Here is a 24,173-nt window from a genome sequence, read left to right as displayed (position 1 = left end):
AGGAAAATTACACAAAATACAGGACATCAGCAGAACTGCCATCACGGTTATCGAGGGCTGATGGCCGCTGATCGCAAATCAAGAATAGACTGAAGAACACAAAGATAACTAAACGAAAATAACTATGCAAATAAATGAAGTCTACAAGTACATATTTGTGCTTTTTGATCGTATCATTTAGGATATAGGGAAAATTACTCCAAGTAACAAACTCTTATGTTGAGGCCTCATCTGGGTAGCTGAATACCCTTTGATAGTTTATATCATGTGGCTCGCAAGACATATAGATGCAAGTTATTGTCGCGCATAATATAGGGTTACTATATTTTGGAAATCTGAAAAGAGGACACTTTTTACAAAATTTTCAGACTTGCAGTACCGGAGGAAAATCATGAAAAAGTGTTGAATTTTTTGCACTTCGTGGTCGGTTGATTTAGAAAAGGTCACCTTTCCGGCCCTGCTTCCGAAATAGCCGCCGGAGCGTTACTTCAGTGCTGATTTACCGTATCCCAGTCGAATTTTGATCTATTATTAACCAAAATTCTCAAAAAAGAGGACATTTGGGCGTCCTCCGAGGACACTTTCAAAAAACTCAAAAATGAGGACAAATCCTCTTAAAAGAGGACGTATGGTAACCCTAGCATAATAGATATCTTAATACTCAGTGCTGTGTCGCAATGGAGTTGGAGCAGCGGTTCTCAACTCCTAGCGGTCGCGACATTAAAATTGAATTTCGCTGTTGCATAAAATAGATGAGAATTAGTCCTAAGATAGGCATCATAATGTATTTAAAAGTACTTTCAACGATAGAGTTCTAGGAATCGTGGGTGAATCTTGGAATTGTCCGGGGTTAATTTATTCGATGTCCGGTCGTATTAGGATACTGATATTGGATCTGGCGATGAAGTATCAGAATAACATAAGCTTACAGGCGACCCGTAAAAATATCCCAATCATGCCTGCATAATTCATGCCTAACCCAGATTGAGATCATCTGGGAAAATAATTTGACAGGCGATCATTCGTTACGGCGCAAGCATAGGACGATGTTCCATTGATTTATTGTGCAGTCAAACGGGACACTTGGTGGAGCAATTCAGCAAAGAGTCACAACAATGAAACGTCAATACATCGAGCTTAGGAATCCTGGTAGCAGTCGTACGCTCCGTAGTCGCGGGTCTGTTCGAATTGTGACGCAGTCGAGTGTACGATGAAAGCAGGTGAAGAATGCCATTATTTTCCGAATGCTTCTCGATTTTCAGTCGCTATTACGTGCTTAAAGAAAGGTCAATGCGTTGTTTGTCAAGCACCTTGTGATATTTCAGCAAGGACTAAGCACCCCGTCGTTTAAAATTCTTTAAAACTAGAATTTTTAATCATGTTTACGCGTCAACACGATACAATCAACGGTTCCGTGCGGAGGGCATTGGTGCTAAACATAACTACGGATTTTGCAGCAAGGATAGACTGCATTGAATAACCGAGCTATAATCAAGCGTTTATAATAGTGTTTCAATCAGGGAATGCGCACAATCCTTATTTCGAATTTTAGAATTACATTTATATCAATCGATACCCATTGACTGGCGAAGTTTGCAACCCAACAGACATACTTTATTGCACCCCCTCTGCAGCGACATTATTTATTGATAGGTTACTGCCCTATTACCCGCGCATGTTAGACATATTCAGATAGCTCCCGGGCTACCGTGGAATGAGCGTCCGCGGTCAGGTTCGCGGCTGAAGTATGGGATCTTTTAAATTATGGATTACAGTACCTATACTATAAACGCTGTGTTTTATGTCAAAGTCCACGCGACAATTACAACGAGCAGCCATCAATAACTTGAAGATTCGAATCGTAAATTATTCATAACTTTATTAGAGCGCGAGCGAATTTCGGTCAAAGTGACAGAGAATTCTTTGCGCGAGTTCAACGCTGCTGTCATATGATCATGATCACTTGGTGTCACTGGTGCTAGGCATTACACAGTAATATGGTAGTATGTAGTGTAGACCTATTTGTAAGTACAGACGAGTTTCGATTAAACTGTTTCAGGCAGAGACATAATATAGTTTATGGAAAGATATGTCCGCATACTTCGGCCTTCATGTTTAACATTCTTCGGTCTGACGGCGGTACTGATGGTGGAGCGGCTGGCCCAACAGGTAAAGCACACCCTATCTTTGGCCGAAGAAAAGGCAAAAGTATATCCAGTGGTGGCGACGGGGGTGCCGGCCAATCGTGGAGGGGCCTACCTTGCACGGTTAGTAACTGAAATCATGCGCCAAATAGCTGGCTCTTGCTTTCATGGCGATGACTTGGGGAGCCACGGGGTCGCGAACGGCATCTTCACAATGGAGGCCGTCGCGCAGGGTTCATGCGGGAATAATAAGTTTTAATGTCGCGCGACCTCACTCGATGTCAATATCGGACATTGTGAATGGGGAAATCGATTATCTCTCGGAATATTAATTTTATGGAATACGTTTGGAACATAAATGCAAATCAATCGTGCAGAATTTTCGAAATCAAGGACGCCCTGAACAGTATACACCATAATCAATACTGATGCGAACAAACATGAAATGTTATACATGTGTTGAGTTGTACTCTTGCGAATGTCTGGGGAATGTGATTCATGCAGATCCGTAACGCCCGTAATTAAATCAGGTATATTTGTCATCAATCTTGTCTGAATTGATAAGAACGATACGATGTGAAAAGGTCATATCTACGCCATTGCTCAGTCAGTAATCGAAGCAGTATCCACTGGAGAATCAGATTTATCCGTACAAATTGCCATGTATGCAGCCTTGGGCTTGTAAAAACCTATGTTCCTGTTGAACATAAACAAAGCCCTTTGTTTACAAAATGAATGGTCTTTGATCTTGTCGATCAATGATTTGCAGTATGTCGCCATGATCCATAATTTGGTGATTATATCGATGCCTGGATTGGGAACATTTATCGCTGACTTGTTTTGTCACGCTACGCTATATTGAATTCATAAGCATTAATATTTCGTGCTAAGGCGCCCAATCGCACCTTCCGCGAAACTTTCCTATAGGTCTACAAAACTGATTCATGGCTAGCAACGCTGGGTTAGTCACTTATAGCAATATTATAGCTATATACGACTAATGCATTCCGAAGTGTATTCCCTGTGGAATGATTTTGTTGAGCGATGATATTACGTTATCGCGGCTTACTATGTATATTGTATAATGTATATACTATACAGTCGCGTGATAAACTTTTGCTATATATAAAAGCAATAGAAATAGCTGGGCTAATGTTTTCACTACACGATATTATCGTATTAACCATGTCCCGTGTCTGATTGTACGTACAGTACATGTACGTACGTACATTGTACAGGTAAATTGTACCTAGGATTTTGATCGTACAGCGGCGCGCAATAAGATGTTCAAATTCAGCTGCTGCATTGTCTTGGTCAGAATTATTTTGGTCAGACTCCATTTCATACAATTAATCGCCTTCAGTAAATCATATGTTTCCGCAGTTTTGACGGTGTATCTTTTAAGTATGATGTCGCATTGCATTTTAGTAATGTCAGTAATAGACCACTAACAAACTCGCTTGGTGTATACTTCTCACGTTAGGAATACTTCATGCTGAAATTGGCAATCGATTTATTATTGATGGAGTCACACGAAGTGGCCCAGTAGAAATGGCCTCCCTTGGGAGTTTGTTGCTACCGTTAACTGGTAGTTCCCTATAAACACGGACGGTATTATTAGCTCGCCAATAGCGAGGATTAGCTATCGGAAATTAAGCAGAGCGATTCGATAATGAAATCACGCTATACGAATACATATCATCCGTCGTTTTTCTCCGCGTTGCGTTGCATTGCATTGATGTTGGGTGGGTGCCTGGGTGGCCATGGTCAGGGTGCCGAAACGAGGCAAGGGGGGTTGCCGTCGACATATACCTATATCAAAAGTTGCGAGCATCCAAATTATGATGATTAGAAGCTAAAATAATATTTCGGCGGGCATATTACTTTTAGTCGCTCAAGGCATGTACAATGCGATTTAATGAACAGATAGGAGGATGCTGAAACGATCAAGTACAGTCTCTTGTAATGTAACATTCACCTCGACCTAATGCCCGATGTAACAGTCGCTTTACTTGTAATCGTCACCGACTGGGCCTTTCTGTAAGGGGCTGGACTTTCACACTACGGAGCATGCTACTCCCGTGAATAAACGCCCAATCCCACTACGGTGACTAAAAAGAGGCCTTGTTGCTGGGACTTGACCGAAAGTCATGACGTTGTTTATAGTCACCACCATCAGAATATGGGGCTGAACACTGAACAGCGGTATGACATAAGTTGATGACCATTTTTGAGTCATCAGCTTTCCAAATCTTGCACTCAGGGCACTCGAGGTACTATGGTGCCGCGAACTATGTCTCCCTTTTAGAGGGTGCCGCGAGGTCAAAATGCCTGAAAACCACTGACATAAACTCTGATAATATGTTTCAAGGAATTCATGATTTTGTGATAAGGCTCACCGCGTCGAACCTATCAATGTCTTTTTGCTAACGCGAACTTTCAACTGTTTGAGTTTGCATTCGGATCACATCCGCGAGCATCATATCATATTCCGAACACTTGGCAGATGCTGCTTCCATATTCGCACTCAAGTGATCGGATTCATCGGGAATTACGCTACCAATCAATAAAGTAAGCCTAAATGTGGGCAATGCCCTGCCCTGACTTCATGCACCGTCAATGCCAAGATGGCAATTGCGATGATACCCTCTATCCGATACTGTTATCGATTGGTGATTAGGATTTATAAAAGCATCGCAGCAGCAGCAGGTTGGATCAGCACCCCAACTTCACTGTAAACGAAAATAGTGTTCACCTCCGATTTGAACCATACTGTGTGGTGCAAATCAGGTAAACAGCATTCTCTCATGGTTGTAATGACCCGAGTCATGAAATTGCTATATTATGAATGCGAGGGATTCAATATCACCCGGAAAGAGTATGACTAGACTGACTAGAACGAGATTGAACTCAACAATGACCAGTGAACACAATGAGTTGCCGAGCTACAAGTCGGCAGCAACGACCACGGTCGGGGCGCATGGGAGTGAGAGCGACTAAAGAATGTATGCAAGAGAGGTTGAAAGAAGTTCCCGAGTATACAAAAAAGCAAAATACCGATTAACATTATGAAATTTGTGTCGTGGAGCACAAGGCCTACAAAGGCGATTGGCTCCACTGCGTTGTGCCACCATTAATACATAATACATACTTGGACCCAGACTCGAGTCTCAACACTGTTACCCAGACTCCAACATGTGAAACCCTGACTTGGACTCGGACTCGACTCGGTTGAAAATGAAAATGACTCGAGTCAAAACTATAAAACTATATTTGACGTGTGGTTCGGGACCTGCTGACTTCGTTACAGCCCTGTATTCTCTGGTGCGAAATTACCCTTTCACGCACATTCCATTTTGTAAAAGTTATTTTAAACGCCAACTCATATGGAGATATATCCCAGAGGTATCGTATACACTGTACCTACATGGGTAGAAAGAAGTATAGTGTTCGCCAGATTTGCAAAATAGTGTAGGCTGCCAATCGGGACATCATCACTTTTTTGGTAGCAGATTTTGCTTTGACAACCAGTCCAATAGATGAAAAAGAGTCATATACCTCAATCCTTTTCTTGGGATATATCCCTGGGTGTAGTGGGTTTACCTTTCTGTGACTTCGTTGGGTGGCTCAGTACGCGAAGGTAGTACGCACTACCTCCTGAGATGGGAACTGGCGTATTTGAAACGTTTTCACCCATTGGAAAGGGAATGAAAACTAAATGATGATGATCGTTTACTTGATTTGCACCGTACCCGATAGGGGAAAATTGGTGATTTGCACTATTTTCGTCGACAATGTGGGAATTTTGTTTTCGTTGAACACTTTTGGGGTTGGAAATACGCAGTTGTGCAGTTGTCAGTTGTACACTGTGCAATTGGACATCATCCAAGAGCACGATTGATCGATGCCACTATATTCCAATCGAATACAGTTGGCGTCAATACATCAGACCTTTGCCATTCCATCGACATGTCAATAAATAATGGGTGACACTCTCTTCTTGACGGCATGTTGAGCAATTGGCTGAATCAGCTATTCCTAATTTGAATAGGTGCGCTTATAATCCGCAATGTCCGTTTTGTTGTTGGAACAAAATCGCTTGGTGCCTTTTTGGTAGTCCATTAACGGAGGCTCTGTGGTAAATGGTGTGCCATAATTGTGTAAATACTTAACAAAAAACATGTTTTTTTTTTGAGCCACGATGACACGAATATTGTGGATTGACATTGGCAAAAACAAACAAACAAACAAACAAACAATAAAAAACATGTTTTAAACAGGGCCCTTGTTTAAAACATGTTTTGTCTTTGTTTTAAATGCAACCCTAGCTGCGACCAGGTATATGCCTATAAAATGCCCATGCGCAGCGCTACTCTGTTGGGATGGTAAATGGTTCCATCAAAATAGAAACACGAATATATGACGTTACATCGCTAATACCAAACACTCCGTAAATGTACGTACAGTTGTACCCAACACTTGAGATACTAGGTAGTTATCAGAAAATCAGTGACGTTCGAATATGGTATGACGTCACGGTGACTAAATCCAAAATATAGATCAGGACACTTGAGCTTCAAGTCTCGCACGAATAAATGCGCACCATCCCCACCACTCTGACTCCGTGAACCCTGACTCTGAACTCTAACTCTGCGATACACGGCTATATACGGAAGCATATACCCAATAGCTGTGGCGAGATAGCGTATAATGCACACTGTTGCACACTTGCATTGCACAGCTGCAACACGAATGGGTGCGGGTTCGAGTCCGACCAAGTTCGACTCCAGAATTCCTATAAGTGTTGGAGGTTTATCTAGGCTCCTCCTCGCCACGTGATTCGCATCAGCGGTGTCTTAGAAAAAGCTTAGAAGTGAGTCGTGCTACAAGTCGGTTTATACGAAATCAAAAATAAGGTATATCGGCCTGGTGTAAAATGACCAATGTAGTCGAAACACCATGAATATAAAAACATACCCAATAGCAACGAAGCATAAAGCCACAGATCTGTCCTAATTTGTGTTCTGATATAAACTTTTCATAAACTCCTCATAAAATATTCACGAGCGTCTATATGACTGTCCCGTGTCCCGGTCTCTAATATGACAAAAATATGCGATGAACAGAAGTAGCGGGCATATGTTCAAAACACGCGCAAATCTTTCCGTATGAGCTTTTCGAATCAATCGGCAATAAGAATGTGACTTTATTGAGCTGTACTTATTATTCACCTAATGATTGTGTTAATCGGCCCCCTAAAGTAATCAAGTATCAAATAACCGTCCAATAAATTACAAATTTGTTTATAGCCTAACTATGTGCTCTTCGAATACAGACGGCATCCTGTATTGCTGCATAGATCGTACAAATATTCTCAGAGGAATATCGTATTTTTTGAAGTTGTAGTCTGCTAGAAACTTCTATTGAGCATCTATAATTATACTTCATCCCAGTTACGTCGAACTATGGCGGACATTTAGTTATTTGTGCAAAATTCTGTAGCAGACTGGCTACGGCTTACGCACTCAAACCTAGAATCCGGCCTGGCAGTTTAATATCTCTTTTTATGTCTTCATGTAGTTTTCATGATAAGTCATGTCTAGTCATTGGTTAGCTAATTTTAGGCATGGAATAGCATAAATATAGTTGAGCCTAATGTGACGGCCTTCTTTTATTCTAGTCATTGGCTTTTGAAATTTTGCGGGTACGCGCAACCACCCGCGAATCTTGAAGTGGTCCGCGATCAAAAAAGTTTAGAATCCCTGCTCGACAGTGTTCTATCTGCACTCCATACAAAACAAAATGGCGATGAAATTTCAATCGGGTCTCGACTGCGGACACCATCCATCCATGTGGGATTTTTACTTTCGACCTATAGTTGTCTCTATCACTATCTAGCACGTTTCGTTTCGGACTTGGTGTCAGTTTCGTGGGATTATGGGAATAAATCCTGCTCACAGCGGTAAGGCCGTGATTAACAAACCGAGGTGTTATTTCTATCCCCATGATTATCCCAAGGGAGTACATTCCCACCTATAGAGGTTGACCGGCAGTTCGGCGATCGCTTTCCCAAATATATTGGATTAGAAACGTAAACGAGCATTCGAGCATTGCCTCAAATTGCCGCAGCCATAGTGATTGCGTTGTTCATTACATTCTGTTTGTGCTTCGTCGACCGTGAAGAGTTGATTATCGGATAATAATCCGAGCTTGATGAAAAACAAACAGCGTCGATCGTATCGACCACGCATCTGAATTTATACGGGAAGCTGCATGACCCCCTACATATTGACCGGCATTAATTAAATAATATGCATCTGGTAGGCACGATCCACTAAAGGTGACCGACGAGCAGCAATTACACGACCACTACTATAGGATTATAGTGTTGCTGGACGTTTACACTCTCCTCTGTGAATGAGGCAACACATGACTCTCATTATGACTGATATTGAGGTAGTACTGTGGCTGCTTTGATATGTACTTGCGCTTTTGTGCACCGTCGATAAACGTGTCTTTCAAATCAAAACACAACACAACATATCCTGACGAAGAATAGGTATTCTTCATCGTGGGCATGTATTGATATAACTGATGAGTTGTGGTTCAATATTTAATCACCAAAGTAGGCTACTGCACAAAAATGTCCAGAGAACGACGCGGTGAAGAACGAATGAAAATTGCAAGGAAAAGCGTCTAAAAAATAAATAACGCCAAAACGCCAAGATCGAACACTGTTACATCTGGCGCTGGGCCTGGCTAGATGGTAATTCAGAGACCGTACAGTACCTGGTCATTTTCGCATCCTCTTATCTGTTCAGTACATCGTCTTATGTTCAGTTCCTGGGAACACTTACGCTATTCTCCAAGCCGTCAGGCACCTCACGCATTCTCACTGAGAAATCTAATCAAAGTCCTACCGCAATGCATGTCTAACTACACATGCAACGGACTTATAGATTGCTATGGATTTATTGGTGCACAAAATGAACGGTGTGTCGACATAGTGTTAAAAGAACAGAAACATTAAAATATGATTTTCAGACAAAACGAAAACATTGTATATCGCAAATCAGTCTGACTTCCGCCTTTTCCCTTTTAGATACCAATACAGAAATGCGAGGCTTCGCCTTGGAAAGTGTCATCGTAACTTATATATATTGGAGATATAGAATTGTTACTTCCGACGGACGGATTTCTATTTTGAGTCCCAAACTCTCTTACGTACGCCACTGCACGCGTCGATTGCTTACTACAAATTATCTACAACCAATGATGGCCAATACGGGAGTGTTTGTTATCAATCAATCAATCGACAGATTATATTCTCACGTGTCCAAGGCACCTACACAATGTACAATGCGATGTAATGAACAGATGGAGGGTGCCGAACGACCAACCCAGTTGGATTCTTATGAACTGGCAGCCACCGCGACCTATAATGTCCGATGTCACAGTCTTCTTCGATGTGATTCTTTCTTTGTCGGCCCTTTTAGAAGCTATTTCTTTCTTTTTTCTTTCTTTCTCGGGTCTTTATTTTCTGGGCGTTTTTGTCGCCGTGAGAACAACGGCGCGGGGGAAGAGGAGCCAAGAATAACCTCCGACGGCGGGTTTCGAACCCGGACCGCCTGCTTGGATGGCGCCGACGCTCATCACAACACTGTATCGGTTGAGCGTGTGTATTGACCTCCAGGGACCCTCATGGGTTCTCTGGAAAAAGCGGTTGAGTACTACCGTCCCAGTGCATTGCAGCGTGCTTCGTGTGCCTTGAGTAGGGTTACCATACGTCCTCTTTTTTAGGGCTTTTGAAAATGTCCTCCGAGGACGCCTAAATGTCCTCCTTTTTGAGATTTTGTCCTCTTTTTTGATAATTTCGGTCACATTTACGGCCGAATTCGACTCCTTGGTCCGAAGTAACGCTCCGGCGGGTATTTCGGGAGCTGAGCCGGAAAGTTGACCTTTTTCTTTTTTTTTCTTATTTTTTAGTCAATCGACCGCGAAGTGGGAAAAATTTACCATTTTTCAATATTTTTCTCCCGTATTCTAAGTTTGAAAATTTTGAAAAGGTGTTCTCGTTTCCCGATTCCAAAATATGGTAACCCTGCCCTTGAGCGGAGAAAAATAATAGAACCGCCAAATATTATTGAAGTACGTTGCTGAATCTCAGAATTGAGTCACTTTCAGATCAGTTTCATCGAGAGCTACCCGCGTTTCCGCCCGCCAATTTGCGTGGCAATCATCGGACTCGTCTTCGTCGGCTGCGGCATAGCGATTTTTTGTCTCGATCTCGAAACAGAGCTGTTACCTACGTACTCGGGCGCCGCTATAACTGCCCTGGGCGGGATCTCGATTTTTGCCTCGGGGATGTGGTTTATGATAGCCAGAAAGAACATCGCCAAGTCGCTGGCGGCCATGATCGAGCACGAGGAAGCGACTAGGCGGCAACAGTTGATGACAGAAGACCGCAAAGACATTCCAGTCGATCCGATCATGCTGCGGTCGATGGTGAACATATATTTCCGTAGCTGTGAAGACACGCAGCCTTTTGGCTCTGACAGGACTCCAGCCGGCACGAAGGTCGTGCGAGTGCCACCTAAGGACAGTTATATTTCGGTGGAGTCGACTTGTTTCCAGCTAATGAAAGCGACTAACAACGCGAAAAAGACAAGTTCTTACCCGTCGACACCAATCGGTAAGTCTTGTCATATTGTGCAGATGTACAGTTTAGAGACTTCTCGTCGCCACTCAGATTTTACTGGCATGAAAAAAATAACCAACACTTTAATAGGAATTTTGCAGTTGACCTCGGTCGGACTCGAACGCGCAACCCATTGGTGTTGCAGCTGTGGATTATACCACTCCCAGTCAACAAAACGGGAAGCGATCGCCAGGCGTATAATACGCATTCGATGTCAGAATGATGCTTCAAAAGAAACAATTTTCGCACTTCTGCCGCAGACTCATTAACCCGTTGTTGCCGCCAATTAACCCTCTCGCTACTGCCGCTTACAACCGCTATTAGCCCTATCGCTACCCTGAATCATTGTTTCTTTCTGGCATACATACTGACCCTTATGTTGTAAGACATCACAATTTGACAATACGTTTTCATTATAGTTTTAGTTATAATAAAATCCACCACGAGCATATACATACATACAAAACACCGGTTAAATACAGACATCAGACAGCCATATAAAATGCATAATACGACATGTTGGCGGATTTATCTAGGACTGTGCCTGTCACGTGATCCGCGTGAGCGGTGTCATAAAAATCATGATGAGGACCAATGTAGTCGAAACACCATGAATATCATAAACAAACAAACCAGATGAATAGACGCGTTTTAATTTACCCCTCCAAAATGACTAAATTTTACGTCAAAGCAAAACCACTAAAAGTTGTTGGAGTCGGTTAGTCACATTTAAGAGTTGCCTTGCCACGCGGATCACGTGGCGAGGAGGAGCCCAGGAGCCCTCCAACACTTGGGTAGAAATTTTGGAGTTGACCTCGGTCAGACTCGAACGCGCAACCCATTGGTGTTGCAGCTGTGGATTATGCCACTATACGCTATCTCCCCACGCTACATTTTGGAGTGAAATTGTCACAACAACCATCCCCTGGAAATCGCTACCTCTTACTAAACTCTTCAGCCATCAAACCATTGAGTTTTCAATTACATTTATCGAATCCCCTGTCCATTTTCAACACAAATTCTGATGCTACCTAGTGAAATGACATGACCATTGGCAAGAGATGAAAAATCTGGCCAGAAAATATTCCAATTTTTGTTGGTTTGCAAAATATTTTTTTGCGTATAGATAGCGTATGATAGGTCCAATTGCACAATGCATCTCGCACCTCCTGATTTAGTGGTTCGGGCCTCCAAGGGGTCCTGGACCTCTGGTTAACAACCAATGCTGCATATTGACTAGAATTTCACGGCATGACTTCTACTGCTACTTGAGTACCAACACTGACTACTTTTACCACCTCTGAAAGCATGCCCCATACTCTCTTAAAATGACGACTGCATATTGCCAGCCCGTCTTTATCTGTCCACCGACCCGCCGCCAATTATCACACCTGGCCTTCTTTTTTCGCAGATCATCTACCTCCCACTGCACGATTAGGAACTGGAAGAAAGCTACCTCGGCGCCCCTCTCAAGACATTCCTCGAAGTTATTCGGGTGCGGATAGAGCGAAAAATTTCCGTCACCAATTAACGTTTCCGCCTTCGAGCGGCTATGCGATGGAGACTGTGAACGAGGAACAGCAACTTATGCAATTCGAAGAGTAGGCTTCATAAGGGTTATTCGCCGTGTACATCACCCGACCGAAAATTGCTGGAGAAGCAACTATAGCAGTTTCGAGAACAGAGTGTTCAGTGTAAAACAATTCGTGACCACGCAGCTACTTCGGTCTGTTTGGTTGTTATCACTTGAGTGATGCAGCTGCAGCTAACAAGGCCCACCGGACTAACTGGCTGGGCAAAATTTAGTACCTGATTCGAGTAATGCTCATTATGATGACGTAGCAGTATGAACGATGTGGAAAGTTAAAATTTGTAGCCTACCTTTCATGCGAACACAAAGAATACATTGCCAGTTTTACATCACGTTAAAGATAATTTGGTACACTTCGACCCTATACTTATTCCAGTGCACTTTGTGAGATTGGTGAAGGTTGATCTTGGTTCTATACCAATACTGAGAAAATTACCTAGAATGCCATTACCGAGAATGGACACCACCTGGAATGAACATTACCGAGAATGGCCAATGCCAAGAATCTCACTGAGACGGACGTTGCCTAGAATTTATACCCGAGAATCGACATCGAATGTGGCAACGACGTGATGCACATATACATTACATACACACGATCTGTATACATTAGGGGTATTCAAAAATGACCTTTTTTTTTCTCAAGTGCTACTGGCTACTTGATAAAATTGTTAGGTTACCTAATTTAAGCCTACACACCAAATTTGGCTCATTTCCAGCCAGTAGCCGCATTGCTACAGGAGAAGGAAGTTTCGATTTAATATATAAAAATAAGTAACAAAAAATCTGAAAATTTTCTGTTTACCCCATGAAACTGTTATTTAATTTTATATAATTAACAGAAACTTTCTTCTCCTGTAGCAATGCGGCTACTGGTTGGTATTGAACCAAATTTGGTGTGTAGGCTTAAATTAGGTAACCTAACAATTTTATCAGGGAGCCAGTACGATTTGAGAAAAAAGACATTTTGAATACCCCTACTGTACATATGTATAACATGCCTGAATTGCATACATTGCATTTTCGGTAATGTCCATTCTCGGTAATGTCCATTCTCTGTGGTGTCCATTTTCGGTAATGTCCATTCTCGGCGATGTCCATTATCGGTAATGGCATTCTCGTTAATGGTTTTCTCGGGATTGACCGGACACCGTTGATCATGACTTCACGGAAATGCCATTTCCACTAACGTGCGTGTAGCTTTAGCTTTGTACTGATTGCTTCGATGTTGCGATACAACCAATCGAGATTTGAAGGCTCCTATGGTGTAAAATAGCATCACAACTATAATTCTCGATGATTAATTATTTCTTAGAGGTATGGAGCATAATTTCAGTGCTAAAAAATATCATCCCTCACTACTAGATTCGAATCATTAGAAAAAAAATACTTTGATTCAGATCCGAGTACTCGAAATATTGTGTCCAACCCTGTATTAACCCTTAGTAAAATGTCAGCGCTAATCCTATAGTAAATGGAGGTCGCGATCCGTGATTCTTCTATGCATCCCTACGGGCTCTTGAACGGGTATGATACTCGATAAAGATGTACGATCTTAAATTTAATATATTGTATTTTTCTGTACGATTGACTTCCTCCTGAATCCTTCCACATACTTTACGAAGATGCGTGGTATAGGTATGGTAGCCTATACAGGACAGGCGAAAGCATTGTCAGTCGCAAAACTGCTTCAAAGCCGTACGTAACTGATATAGACAGCGTAGTTATCCTGAACCTACGTGGAGTTCGTATCTCTATTTATAACTCAGCGGTGCGCAAGTCTGAAGGGTGCGTTTGTCACTAACAAGCTCCCCATTATGTGTAGCGAACCTCAACTATTGGGCTCTTATGGGACAGATATGTTCATCTCTATAACTCCTTGCTTGAGATGTGGTTGACGAATGTCATGGGCATTTCAAAACCTTTTCAAAATGTGGTAATTGAAAATATATCAACATATGTGATACTAAGGTTGCATTTAAAACAAACGGTGTTTCAAAACACTTTGTTTAAAACATGTTTTAAACAGTTTTTTAAACAAATAACTAAAAAAAGTTAAAAATAAATGTTTTAATCAAGAGCCATGTTTCAAATGGTATTTTGTGTTAAATGTAACCCTATGAGGTACTAAGATATAGAACCAAGACAAAATATATTAAACACGCAAAGAATTTGACCAAGCGGTGTGTCGTAGAGCTCAATCCGTTCAATAGAGAACGATTCGGACCAGAAAATCATAGCTACATGTATCGGAATGCATGATGCGAGAAAGCAAAGCAAGTGCGTGTTGGTATGAGGCAGATGAAAGGGGTTGTAAATAGAGGCATGTCAAGTCGCAGTCATATAGACAGCATTTCGCATGATTATATTCAGTCGTTTTATGAACGGCACGCCGCATCGACTTGTAGCAGGAAATTTTCAGTATGGTTAATCAATGATTTTACAAAACCGCGCATCGAAGAACATTCTGTGCTATCAGCATGCGAAATGTTTCTGTGAGTCACAGGCTGTGACTCAAATCACGATTTCTGTTAGTTTTTCACGATCTCATTTACGTACCACCACAGTACCGATGACGAGCCGGTTCGCAAACGTGACTGTGATGTCGGGGATTTTACCTCGGTCGGATTTCAACTCTCTCTCCCCTGGCTATAACTTATCACCGGAGCAAGCTACAGTTTTCTATAGAGAAGCATCAGTCATCCAAATCTTACAATACACAGATCTATGCAATAAACAGTTGTGTTTACGATAAGATAATATTGTCATTGCGACTTGTCCACTCATGTCACTTATTAGGTATATAACGCTACTCAGGAGGTGAAGCGCGAAGAATTTTATTTAGTACAATATTCGACAGAAAAATTCGCAAAATATTACGCAATCACACCGGTATGATGCTTCATGAAGAAAGTGCAGACACATTATAATTGTCGTTGCCATAATTATTAAAACTCACGATTATGGCATATACCTTAACAGTTTGTGATTCATGTTTGTAGTGCCGGCTTAGGGTTGGGAGAAAAGAGCATTTGTCCTTCCACATTCACGATGCAATTTTCCAGTTCCGGAATAGCTACAGGATCACACAACCAGAGCAACAAGAGGTCTGCGGATAATCCTCGGTGTAAACCTCTTTCTGGTTACCGTAAACCCAGAATCGGCCCAAGTCCATTTTGTAATCGAAATGACACTCGTGGACTGGTATGGATAGAAGATAATGACGTTGCTGTAGAATACGCTCTGAGGGCCACATCGAATTATGCGTATCAACAAGTTGCTTTGATCTTGCATTGAGTTCAGGCTCCGCGAGAGTTTGAATTGGTCCTACCCGCGGAGCTGTTTGCTCGAATACAGTGTCTCCTAATCCGTCTCGGAGTAATTTGTTCGGCAGGTCAGATCTATTTAAGATATGATCATCTTGCCTACACGTGAACGAGACTGTGAGTTGAATATACTGCTTTACACTGCAGTATCCATCACACGTGGGACACCGAACACAACCAGAACCTTGACAAGGTTTACATATACTGTCGTTTCCCTCGCAAAACGCACAGCCGTCCCGTCGGTTTTCCCCGTCTTCTCGCTTACCAAACGCGGTGCAATGTCGACAAGTAGGTCTACCTCTTCCTTTGCATTTATCGCAGCGCGTGTGCCCACGACTGTAGCAAGTTTGACAAGGTCTGACAACGTCTGTATGAGGTACCGGAATCTTGCGCTGCTCGGTCTTGAAAAGTTGAGTTGGGCTACACGGAATGGTCCACGGAAGAGGGGCGGGGCCATGGCCTGCTGTGTCGATAGTTCCGCCTTTGTACGGCACTTGGACATAACAAGTACTCCTTCCTTCAGTGTATGTGTCGAGAACATATCGGTATGACTTCGTGCTGGTGATGGCATTTATGGACATATTTGCAGCTGCATCAGAACCCCAACATAAACTATCACTTACGAAGTCCAGAAGAGCGAACCGAGCTTCGTCGACGTCTAAATAAGGTTTTGCGGTGGTATCAATCACTGCGGCTTGTGATTTTGTGGGTTCGTGGTACGATAGGGCCGGCGGTCCTACCACAGCATTTGAGACTTTCCCGGCATTTTCGTAACCCGAAATTACAAAGTCAAAAGGAGCCGATGGTTTAGGACGGTCCACTTCTTCGTTTTGATGGGTAACATTACTCCCAAAGCCAAAGCCAGTGGCATGATTTCGAGTCCAGGGCGATGTCTCTGCTTTGTGGCCGTGGGACATTCCCAAAGACATGAACGGAACTCCAGATTGTTGCTTCCTTGGATTTCCGCCGCATGTTGGTATGCTGTGTAGGCCTATGCGTGATTGCTGCATGGGTAGGCCTACATGAGGACTCGGTTGGTGGGTTGGCATTATGATGGCCCCACCATTGAAACCTGGTAGACCTTGATTCCTATTATTCCTATTAAAAGCAGGGTACATACCCCCTTGTTCTCTATAATTGACATTCGGATCTTCCGGGAATCCAGGAAACACGTGATCTCTGCGTGCATTTGGATTATAATTCATAGCTCTCGGCTTTGACACTTCTAATTCACAACAACCGCTCGGTCACAAAAATACTGACGTACAGAAATTAAACAAAACATGAAATGGTTTTATATGGCATCAAATGCTGCGTTCTGAGCAATTCTTGGAATTAACGGTATATGCTATAACCGCTTGGAACATAACCAAGGGAAGTTTCTGCGGTTTTAGCGAATGCTGGTATAATCAATTCGTCGTCCCGCTTGTAACATAACTGGAGAAAGTGCCTGCGGCCTACAGTTGCATAGCGAGAACTGATATAATCAATTCGTCGTATCTACCGTAGAGGAAATGCTCGTGCGTCACGTTCCATTTTTTCGGTTCCACTACACCACGTCGTTATTACAATGGTGATTGCAACGAAACGAGAGGATGGTATCATCTGTGTCACAATCTTGTGGTGGTTTGAAATGATCAAGTCTATTAATTAATTAATTAACTAACTATATTATTTGTACATGAGCTATAAGTTTTAAATTTAAACAAATGCTATTATATAAATTATTTTCATAATTGTGTTAATACTTAGGGATGGTGCGAACCCCTGAAAGACTCCTTTCGCTTCAACGGGAACTTATTTTCTATGTGAACGCGAACGTGAACACGAGCCTATGACGTCACGTGACGTCACATTGCTAATTCCAACCTTACATTTCCGTAAAGTAATATATTAATATACTGTACATTGTACACGATACCAAACAACGACTCGAGTCGCATTATACCATAGTCCTGAGTTACAGGTTGACCTATTAAACACCACTAAATGTATCAACTGGAACAATCACATGCTATGATAATTCCATAAAATCAATATCTTCCGTAGCTTTCCCAACAATCTCGACGAGGACTAGCAAGGGGAGATCGAGCGGATTATGTTTTCATGATACAGTAAACATATCAAATTAGGATAGATCCCGTACGCCATTCTTTATATCAATTTCGTTAACGTCAATATTGCCAATTGGTTGAGTAAGCAGGATTCGCTACATGCAGTATATTTCGTTCTTGATATTGCATGATTTCGGGCCACAGCGGAGTCACTAAATATTCACAAACGGAAAGCTGAATATTTCGAGCAAACTTTTCGTGAAGCAAATACAATTTTTGAAATGGGCGAGACCATGCTATTTCAGTGCTTAGTTTCTTTTCATGTTGGCAGAGTCATACAGGGAGTGGTCCGAAGTTGAAATGGAAAGAGTTTCAACCAAAGATGTTATAATGACGTCATAAATTGTAATAAATGTATATGAAAAAGGTTCAAAGTGCAGAATCTACCATTGTTCGTTTTAAAAGTAAAAATCTATTTGAAACAAGGGTCATGTTTTAAAAATGCTTGTTTTAAATTAATTTTTGTTTTAAATGCAACCCTAATTATAGACCGACGAGATAAAAGCGTTGCGTAACAACATGCGACGATCTAGTTACAAGGCCGGGATTTGACTATATATTTCAATTATAGGACATACGAAAATGAACTCCGAAGCATGTGCGATATATCAGAAATTGAACGTGAGTCATAATGGCAGGTCTAACGAGAAAACACTCGCTTCTGACATTCTTTTCTGAATGGTCATCATATGTTTATGATACCGGGCATACGCAACGCACGCCAAATCAATGTATTGAAGAGATCCGTTTATATTATGCAACCAGTATTTATTTAGAAGAACCGGCCCTAACTTCGCATTGAATGCGTGTCTGGATGTTTCTACTCATCTGCATACTCGCCACTACCAATATCTCAACCCCACCAGCAGAGGGTCGAGGGTGCACGTTATATGACGATAACAGGATTTGCCCCTGTTAAAACCGTCAACCCAATTACAACCGATTTTGACCTATGACAGAAAAGCGATTTCGCCGTGTGCTAGATTCTATTGTGAAATGTCTCTAAATTGTATTATCCAATTTCGACAGATTTTACTTATCTTACACGAGTTTTAGGCTATACTTTAAACAGTTTGGTACTACATTTGTAGCAATACGACACGTGCTAGGTCAAAAATATACCATACACTCCATTTAATTTCGGAAAGGCTTTGGAATTATATACGTTCGAAATCAGTGTACAATTTGGCGTTTCATTTCTTTATTTAATTTCTCAGATTTTGCAATTGATTATAAAATTTAAGCATGTTTCGTGAACTGACCGGAAAGTTGACGCGGGGCTGCTGCTGAAAACTTGAGCTATATAGGTAAAAATCGAGTACCTCAGTGATTCGACTCTGGATCGAGTATATAATGCCAGCTCTACATCAGATTAAAGATTACACTGGGCAACAATTTTGAACGAAAAATTTGTTGACTTCGATTTTGCAGTTGATCTTGGCTAATTTTGGCGTGCTGATTTAAAAAATGCCGCTGGTTTTCTTCTATCACGTCAAGTGTTTGCTCTACTGCATATTCCGAAAATATGCAAATTTTCACGAATTTAGCCATATTAATTGTCCATACCATATAGAAATCCAACTTTTATCATATAGGAAGTTATATATCCAAGGGGTCAATTGAATTACGAGGAAAAAAGGTACTGGTATCGATCTCTAGGCCAGTGGTTTTTAACCTTGCCTCCAGCGCCCCCCAAGGGGCGCTGACGAATTTGAAGGGAGCGGAAACGTTCGGTGGGCGATATGGGGGGGGGCGCTGGGCTCAGGGGGGCGATATGGGCGCGCTGAAGAAAAATGGCTTCACAGTAGATGATGTAGCAGTAGGGCATATCCTTAATGAGTATTCAGGGCAAATTGACATTCCAAAAACATGTCTAATCCCGAATTTTGGTCGCGCAGCGCGACGAGGTTTGCTACATACATTTTCATAAATGCAGTGGGTTATTATAATTCATGTAAAATGAATTTCGCGTACTTTAAAATCGCCAATTTCCCATTAAAACACCGCCGTCACGCTTGCTGGGGTTTCGAACTGGTATTTTATCCTTCAGTGACCCGGGATGTAGAAATCGAAGAAGGGGGCACTGTTTATCACTTTTGAGAGTGAGAACCCCTTGTACATAAAATATGTTTTGAAGCTTTTTGCACGAAATGATTAACTAAATACACTTGTGCTACAGTCTACACAATTAAATCGTGATAATATTTCTTCATCGTATCATAAAGGATGATTCTATTTAGTGTAGTGGTCCACAACCTCACATGAGCGTCATATAATATTAGTTGCTTGGTTTGGAATGCACTCATGTTGGTGCGGTACTAAATTCATTGTGAGCAGATATATGCATTCCATTCTCAATTGACTTACTTAGTCGCACAAAGCGCTATAACAAAATCCAATACCATTAATTTCCCTGTATTGTAGGCTTACCATACGTCCTCTTTTAAGAGGATTTGTCCTCTTTTTTGACTTTTTTGTAAGTGTCCTCGGAGGACGCCCTTTTGTCCTCTTTTTTGAGATTTTGTCCTCTTTTTTGAAAATTTTGGTCAGATTCAGAGCAAATTGCGAGTGATATGCCGCAAATTAGCACAGAAGTGAAGCTCCGGCGGGAATTTCGGAGTGAAAAACGGTGAATTTAGCTCTGAGCGAAACGATGACCTTTTTTTTAGTCAACCGATGACAAAGTGGGAAAAATTCACCGGTTTATGAGAATTCTTCTCCGGTTTTGTAAGGCTGACATTTCCGAAAGGTGTCCTCTTTTTAGATTTTCAAAATATGGTAAGCCTACTGTATTGCCAATCGCAGATGTAAATTCGGGATGGTTCGAACCACAGGGTATGACACCGTACCCGATTGTTGTTTTAACAACCTTGATTTGACCCCGAATATACAATATACAATTATTATATATTTAATTATTGTCGATTGGTCCTCGTGCGCGAATAAAGCGCAAGATATATTCAATACTAAAGTCCCGAAAATACCGACAGGACTACGACTTCTTACGAGGACTGATACTGCTGCAACCCAAACCCGCAATCTGGGGGGGGGGGGTGAGCTCGAAGGGTGCCCTAAATTATTTCGGTGAATGAACATAAATTACACATCATGTTTTGACGATTCCCCAACGAAAAATACGCATAATTTAGGAAAATAGAGATAGGCATCTCGGCGTCGGCCATTACCACGCCACGATGAACGAAGACATATGAAGTTCCGTCCAATATATGGAACTCCGAGAAGTGTGCCAAATAAATCGTCAGCGCGGAAACCTTATCCGAAGAGGATTGCCCTTATTTTAACCGTAAATTTTGATGTTTAGATAAGTCTAATTGTGCATAGGTGCTTAAATCGCTCGTGCCGACTTATCATGTCGTCGCAATCTGCACCCCACAGGACAAATAACATCCATGCCGAGAAAAAAATTATTTGCCATTGAAGAAATACCAATTTTAAATCGTGTGCTTACTTTAGTTTAATACGTTTATGCGTTTCAATATCTTCTGACTATATAGCGGACAAGCGGTAACAAAATAACAACATGTAACAAAGTAATTGCACCAACGGGTACGCCCGAATATGTTTAATTAATAATTATGTGGCCTTCATTTTCCAAGATCACAGCTCACTCAGCGCCACTGGTAAATCTGATTACGTGGGCCGAGAGGATAAAAAGTTTACGGCTACATATATGAACAGCTTCTTTGAGGTACAGAACTTCAATATACAATTGAATAGTATATTCAATGGCTACATATATATGCAATTACCACATTTATTATTACCACCTATTATTAATATACAAAACTTTGCTGACCATCGATATCACACGACGGGGTTGCTGGGGGCGAACCCCCAGAGGTTTGGTTTATCACGCTATAGGACGCAAAACAATCATTTTTATGGGGACTGACGAAGTGCTGTTACGGTCTTACCTCTTATCCATTGTCTTTATTCAGTCGTTACAATTTGGGGTGGGGGGCGCTAGATCACGATAATTTTTGTAAGGGGGCGCTGGAGGAAAAAAGGTTAAGAACCACTGCTCTAGGCCGATGCTTTCACCCATTTTTTGGTTAGAGGATGCAATCATCCGAGGATATTTCGGACCCATATTTGATGCAAACTACAGGATATAGAAAGAAAAATAAACATGCATTACATTCACTATCAGCTATAGGTCCAATGCTCCATTCAGCTTATCCAGTGTAACTTGAAACTCCTCTACGCTCGATAATCTAGATTAGGATGAAAATCTTAGGGATAGCAGGCCTAATGATGAAGATTTTGAAATCGAAGATGATTCAGAACGTAGAGTAGTCCATCAACATAGGTCAAATGATCTGACAAAGGCTTTGGGACTTGGGAGAGAAATATTCGGAACTTTTAGTATCCTTGCGAATTGAGAAAAGACTACTTGGCGATCACTTGCGATCATGAGAATTAGCGTATTTATCGTAAGGCTACTTTCGGTAGATTTGTGTATTGCCGTGACACTGGCATTGGCATAATACTGTTGCCATATGGGTTGCTGGAGGAGTTGGGAATCCTGATTTACATCTCAAGTGAGTGGCAAACGTCTGTTGGTAGCTCATAAAGGATCCTAAAGTGGGGCATTCTTTAAAATGGCAACATCTTAGATGCAGTAACAATTGCACACCCAGTTAGTCTTCCTGAACAATACAGTAACATTCAGAAAAATACTGAAACATTAAATTGTTGAATATCACAAGCACGATTGGATCATATCGTCGCAGTGGAATCAAAGTATCTTATGTCCAGTTTTCAAATTTTGAAGCTCCCTTTTTCAAACTTGAAAAATATCGACTTTTCGAAGTTTTTTGTGTTTCTTTTCGTCATATCTTAGCCATGGTTATATCTGTCTCAGTGTATCAAAGTTAATCGGGGCCAATATATGGCTGAAATAAGATGAAAACTTCACTCAAAGTTAATTTTCCCAAAATTCGTAAAATGGACATAAGATACTTTGATTCCACTGCGACGATATGTGTCGCCTTTGCAATATTGTGTTCTCTTAGTGGTCAGACAATAAGGGATAGAGAGAGAGAAGGGGGGTATTCGTTTTCGCCTGCACCATCGAGATGCTTTTGGCGACGGAGGTGCGATGCGAATGTAAGGTCATCTAGTCAGCAACCCGCTTTTTTTCTCCTCCATGCTATCCGTGGATGCTGAGCGCCTATAGCAGGATAGCTGGGATACCAGTTTTCGAGTCTTTGGTCTGACCCAGCCGGGGATCGAACCCACGACCTACCGATCAAAAATCCGGACGCATCCCCATTACACTATCTCGCTCGTGGCACATGCAACCCTGATGCACATGTGCCACAGCCATATGTTTATGTTGGACAGCAGACATTCAAAAATGCTAAAATTTAAAAATAATTTCCCTGAAAACCTTGTCATAGTCAGCGATGGGCAAGGAGAAAGTATCCCCAATATCCGAAGACGACGGGGGTAAGATACCAGAGTAGATTGGAGCTTATTTATGTTGGCTGACTATTGCTCGAGACAACCCACAAAATTATTGGTTAATAGCGTAAATTTTGATCCTGAAACTAGGACTTTATTAGTGCTGCAGACGCAATATCAGTTTAAATCAACCAATTAAAGCAGAGCAAATATATATTTGGAGTATATTGGTTTACTTTCGACTACTTGTGGTTTTTGAAACGTTTTATATAAGAAATACAAAATATTAGAAGTAGTACTTTTATGTGGGGTATGAGACAATGTGGTTGGTGCCTAACCCAAAAACGTGACGCGATCGAGAAAAACGGAAGTCACTTTTGAATTCGGCACCCAAAAGTTAGTCGAAATTAATTGTATGTGATTAAAGTCAACAACAATTTTGTTTATCAGTGTTATTTGGTATTTTTTCGACCATACCTTATTTCATTGTACTTTGCGACAATCCAGTAGGTTTACCCCGACTTCACATATATGTCATTTTCAATAACACGCGTAGCTTTGCACTACATGTTCGTATGGTACGCTGCGACCTTTCGGGGTTTACAAGCTTCAACAGTGGAAAATAGTATCGAGAATTCGAAGCTATAATTCTAGTCGATAAATTAAGTCTCAGTGGTAAGGGTCGTCATCATCTGTCGCTACTGGACTCGAATCAGTAGAATTAATACTGTAATCATGGTGCCAAGCCCTACTGAGAACAAGTGAACCTATACAATACAGCTCATACCGACGATAGCAGTGACGAGGTCAGTCAACCAATGCAGGTTACGTGATGTCAAGTTTTCTGATGTCACAATGCACAATATTCGCAAT

General features: G+C 41.6%; 2 protein-coding genes across 3 annotated transcripts; one reads left to right on the top strand and one right to left on the bottom strand.

The window, feature by feature from the left end:
* The first annotated feature begins 1,009 nt into the window (after positions 1–1,009).
* LOC145441771 (uncharacterized) lies at positions 1,010–14,017 on the top strand. Of its 2 annotated transcripts, none has more exons than XM_080319712.1 (3): positions 1,010–2,169; positions 10,329–10,836; positions 12,254–14,017. In XM_080319712.1, exons 1-3 carry the CDS (start codon positions 2,080–2,082, stop codon positions 12,445–12,447), a joined length of 792 nt encoding a protein of 263 aa, XP_080175838.1. In that variant the 5' UTR covers positions 1,010–2,079; the 3' UTR covers positions 12,448–14,017. The 2 variants fall into 2 exon arrangements, with proteins under 2 accessions (XP_080175838.1, XP_080175837.1); XM_080319711.1 differs by having other exon boundaries at positions 1,011–2,267.
* A 1,237-nt stretch (positions 14,018–15,254) lies between these two features.
* Positions 15,255–17,241, bottom strand: LOC145441770 (protein SSUH2 homolog). The gene has a single exon (XM_080319710.1). The coding sequence runs from the start codon at positions 16,962–16,964 to the stop codon at positions 15,510–15,512; it is 1,455 nt and encodes a 484-aa protein (XP_080175836.1). The 5' UTR covers positions 16,965–17,241; the 3' UTR covers positions 15,255–15,509.
* Between the last annotated feature and the right edge of the window lie 6,932 nt (positions 17,242–24,173).

Source organism: Botryllus schlosseri, chromosome 6 (assembly GCF_051294905.1).
Source record: "Botryllus schlosseri isolate E-star chromosome 6, Bs_hap1, whole genome shotgun sequence".
Lineage (NCBI taxonomy): Eukaryota > Metazoa > Chordata > Ascidiacea > Stolidobranchia > Styelidae > Botryllus > Botryllus schlosseri.
Note: the sequence above shows the minus strand (reverse complement) of the source record. Positions and strands in the feature narration are given on the sequence as shown.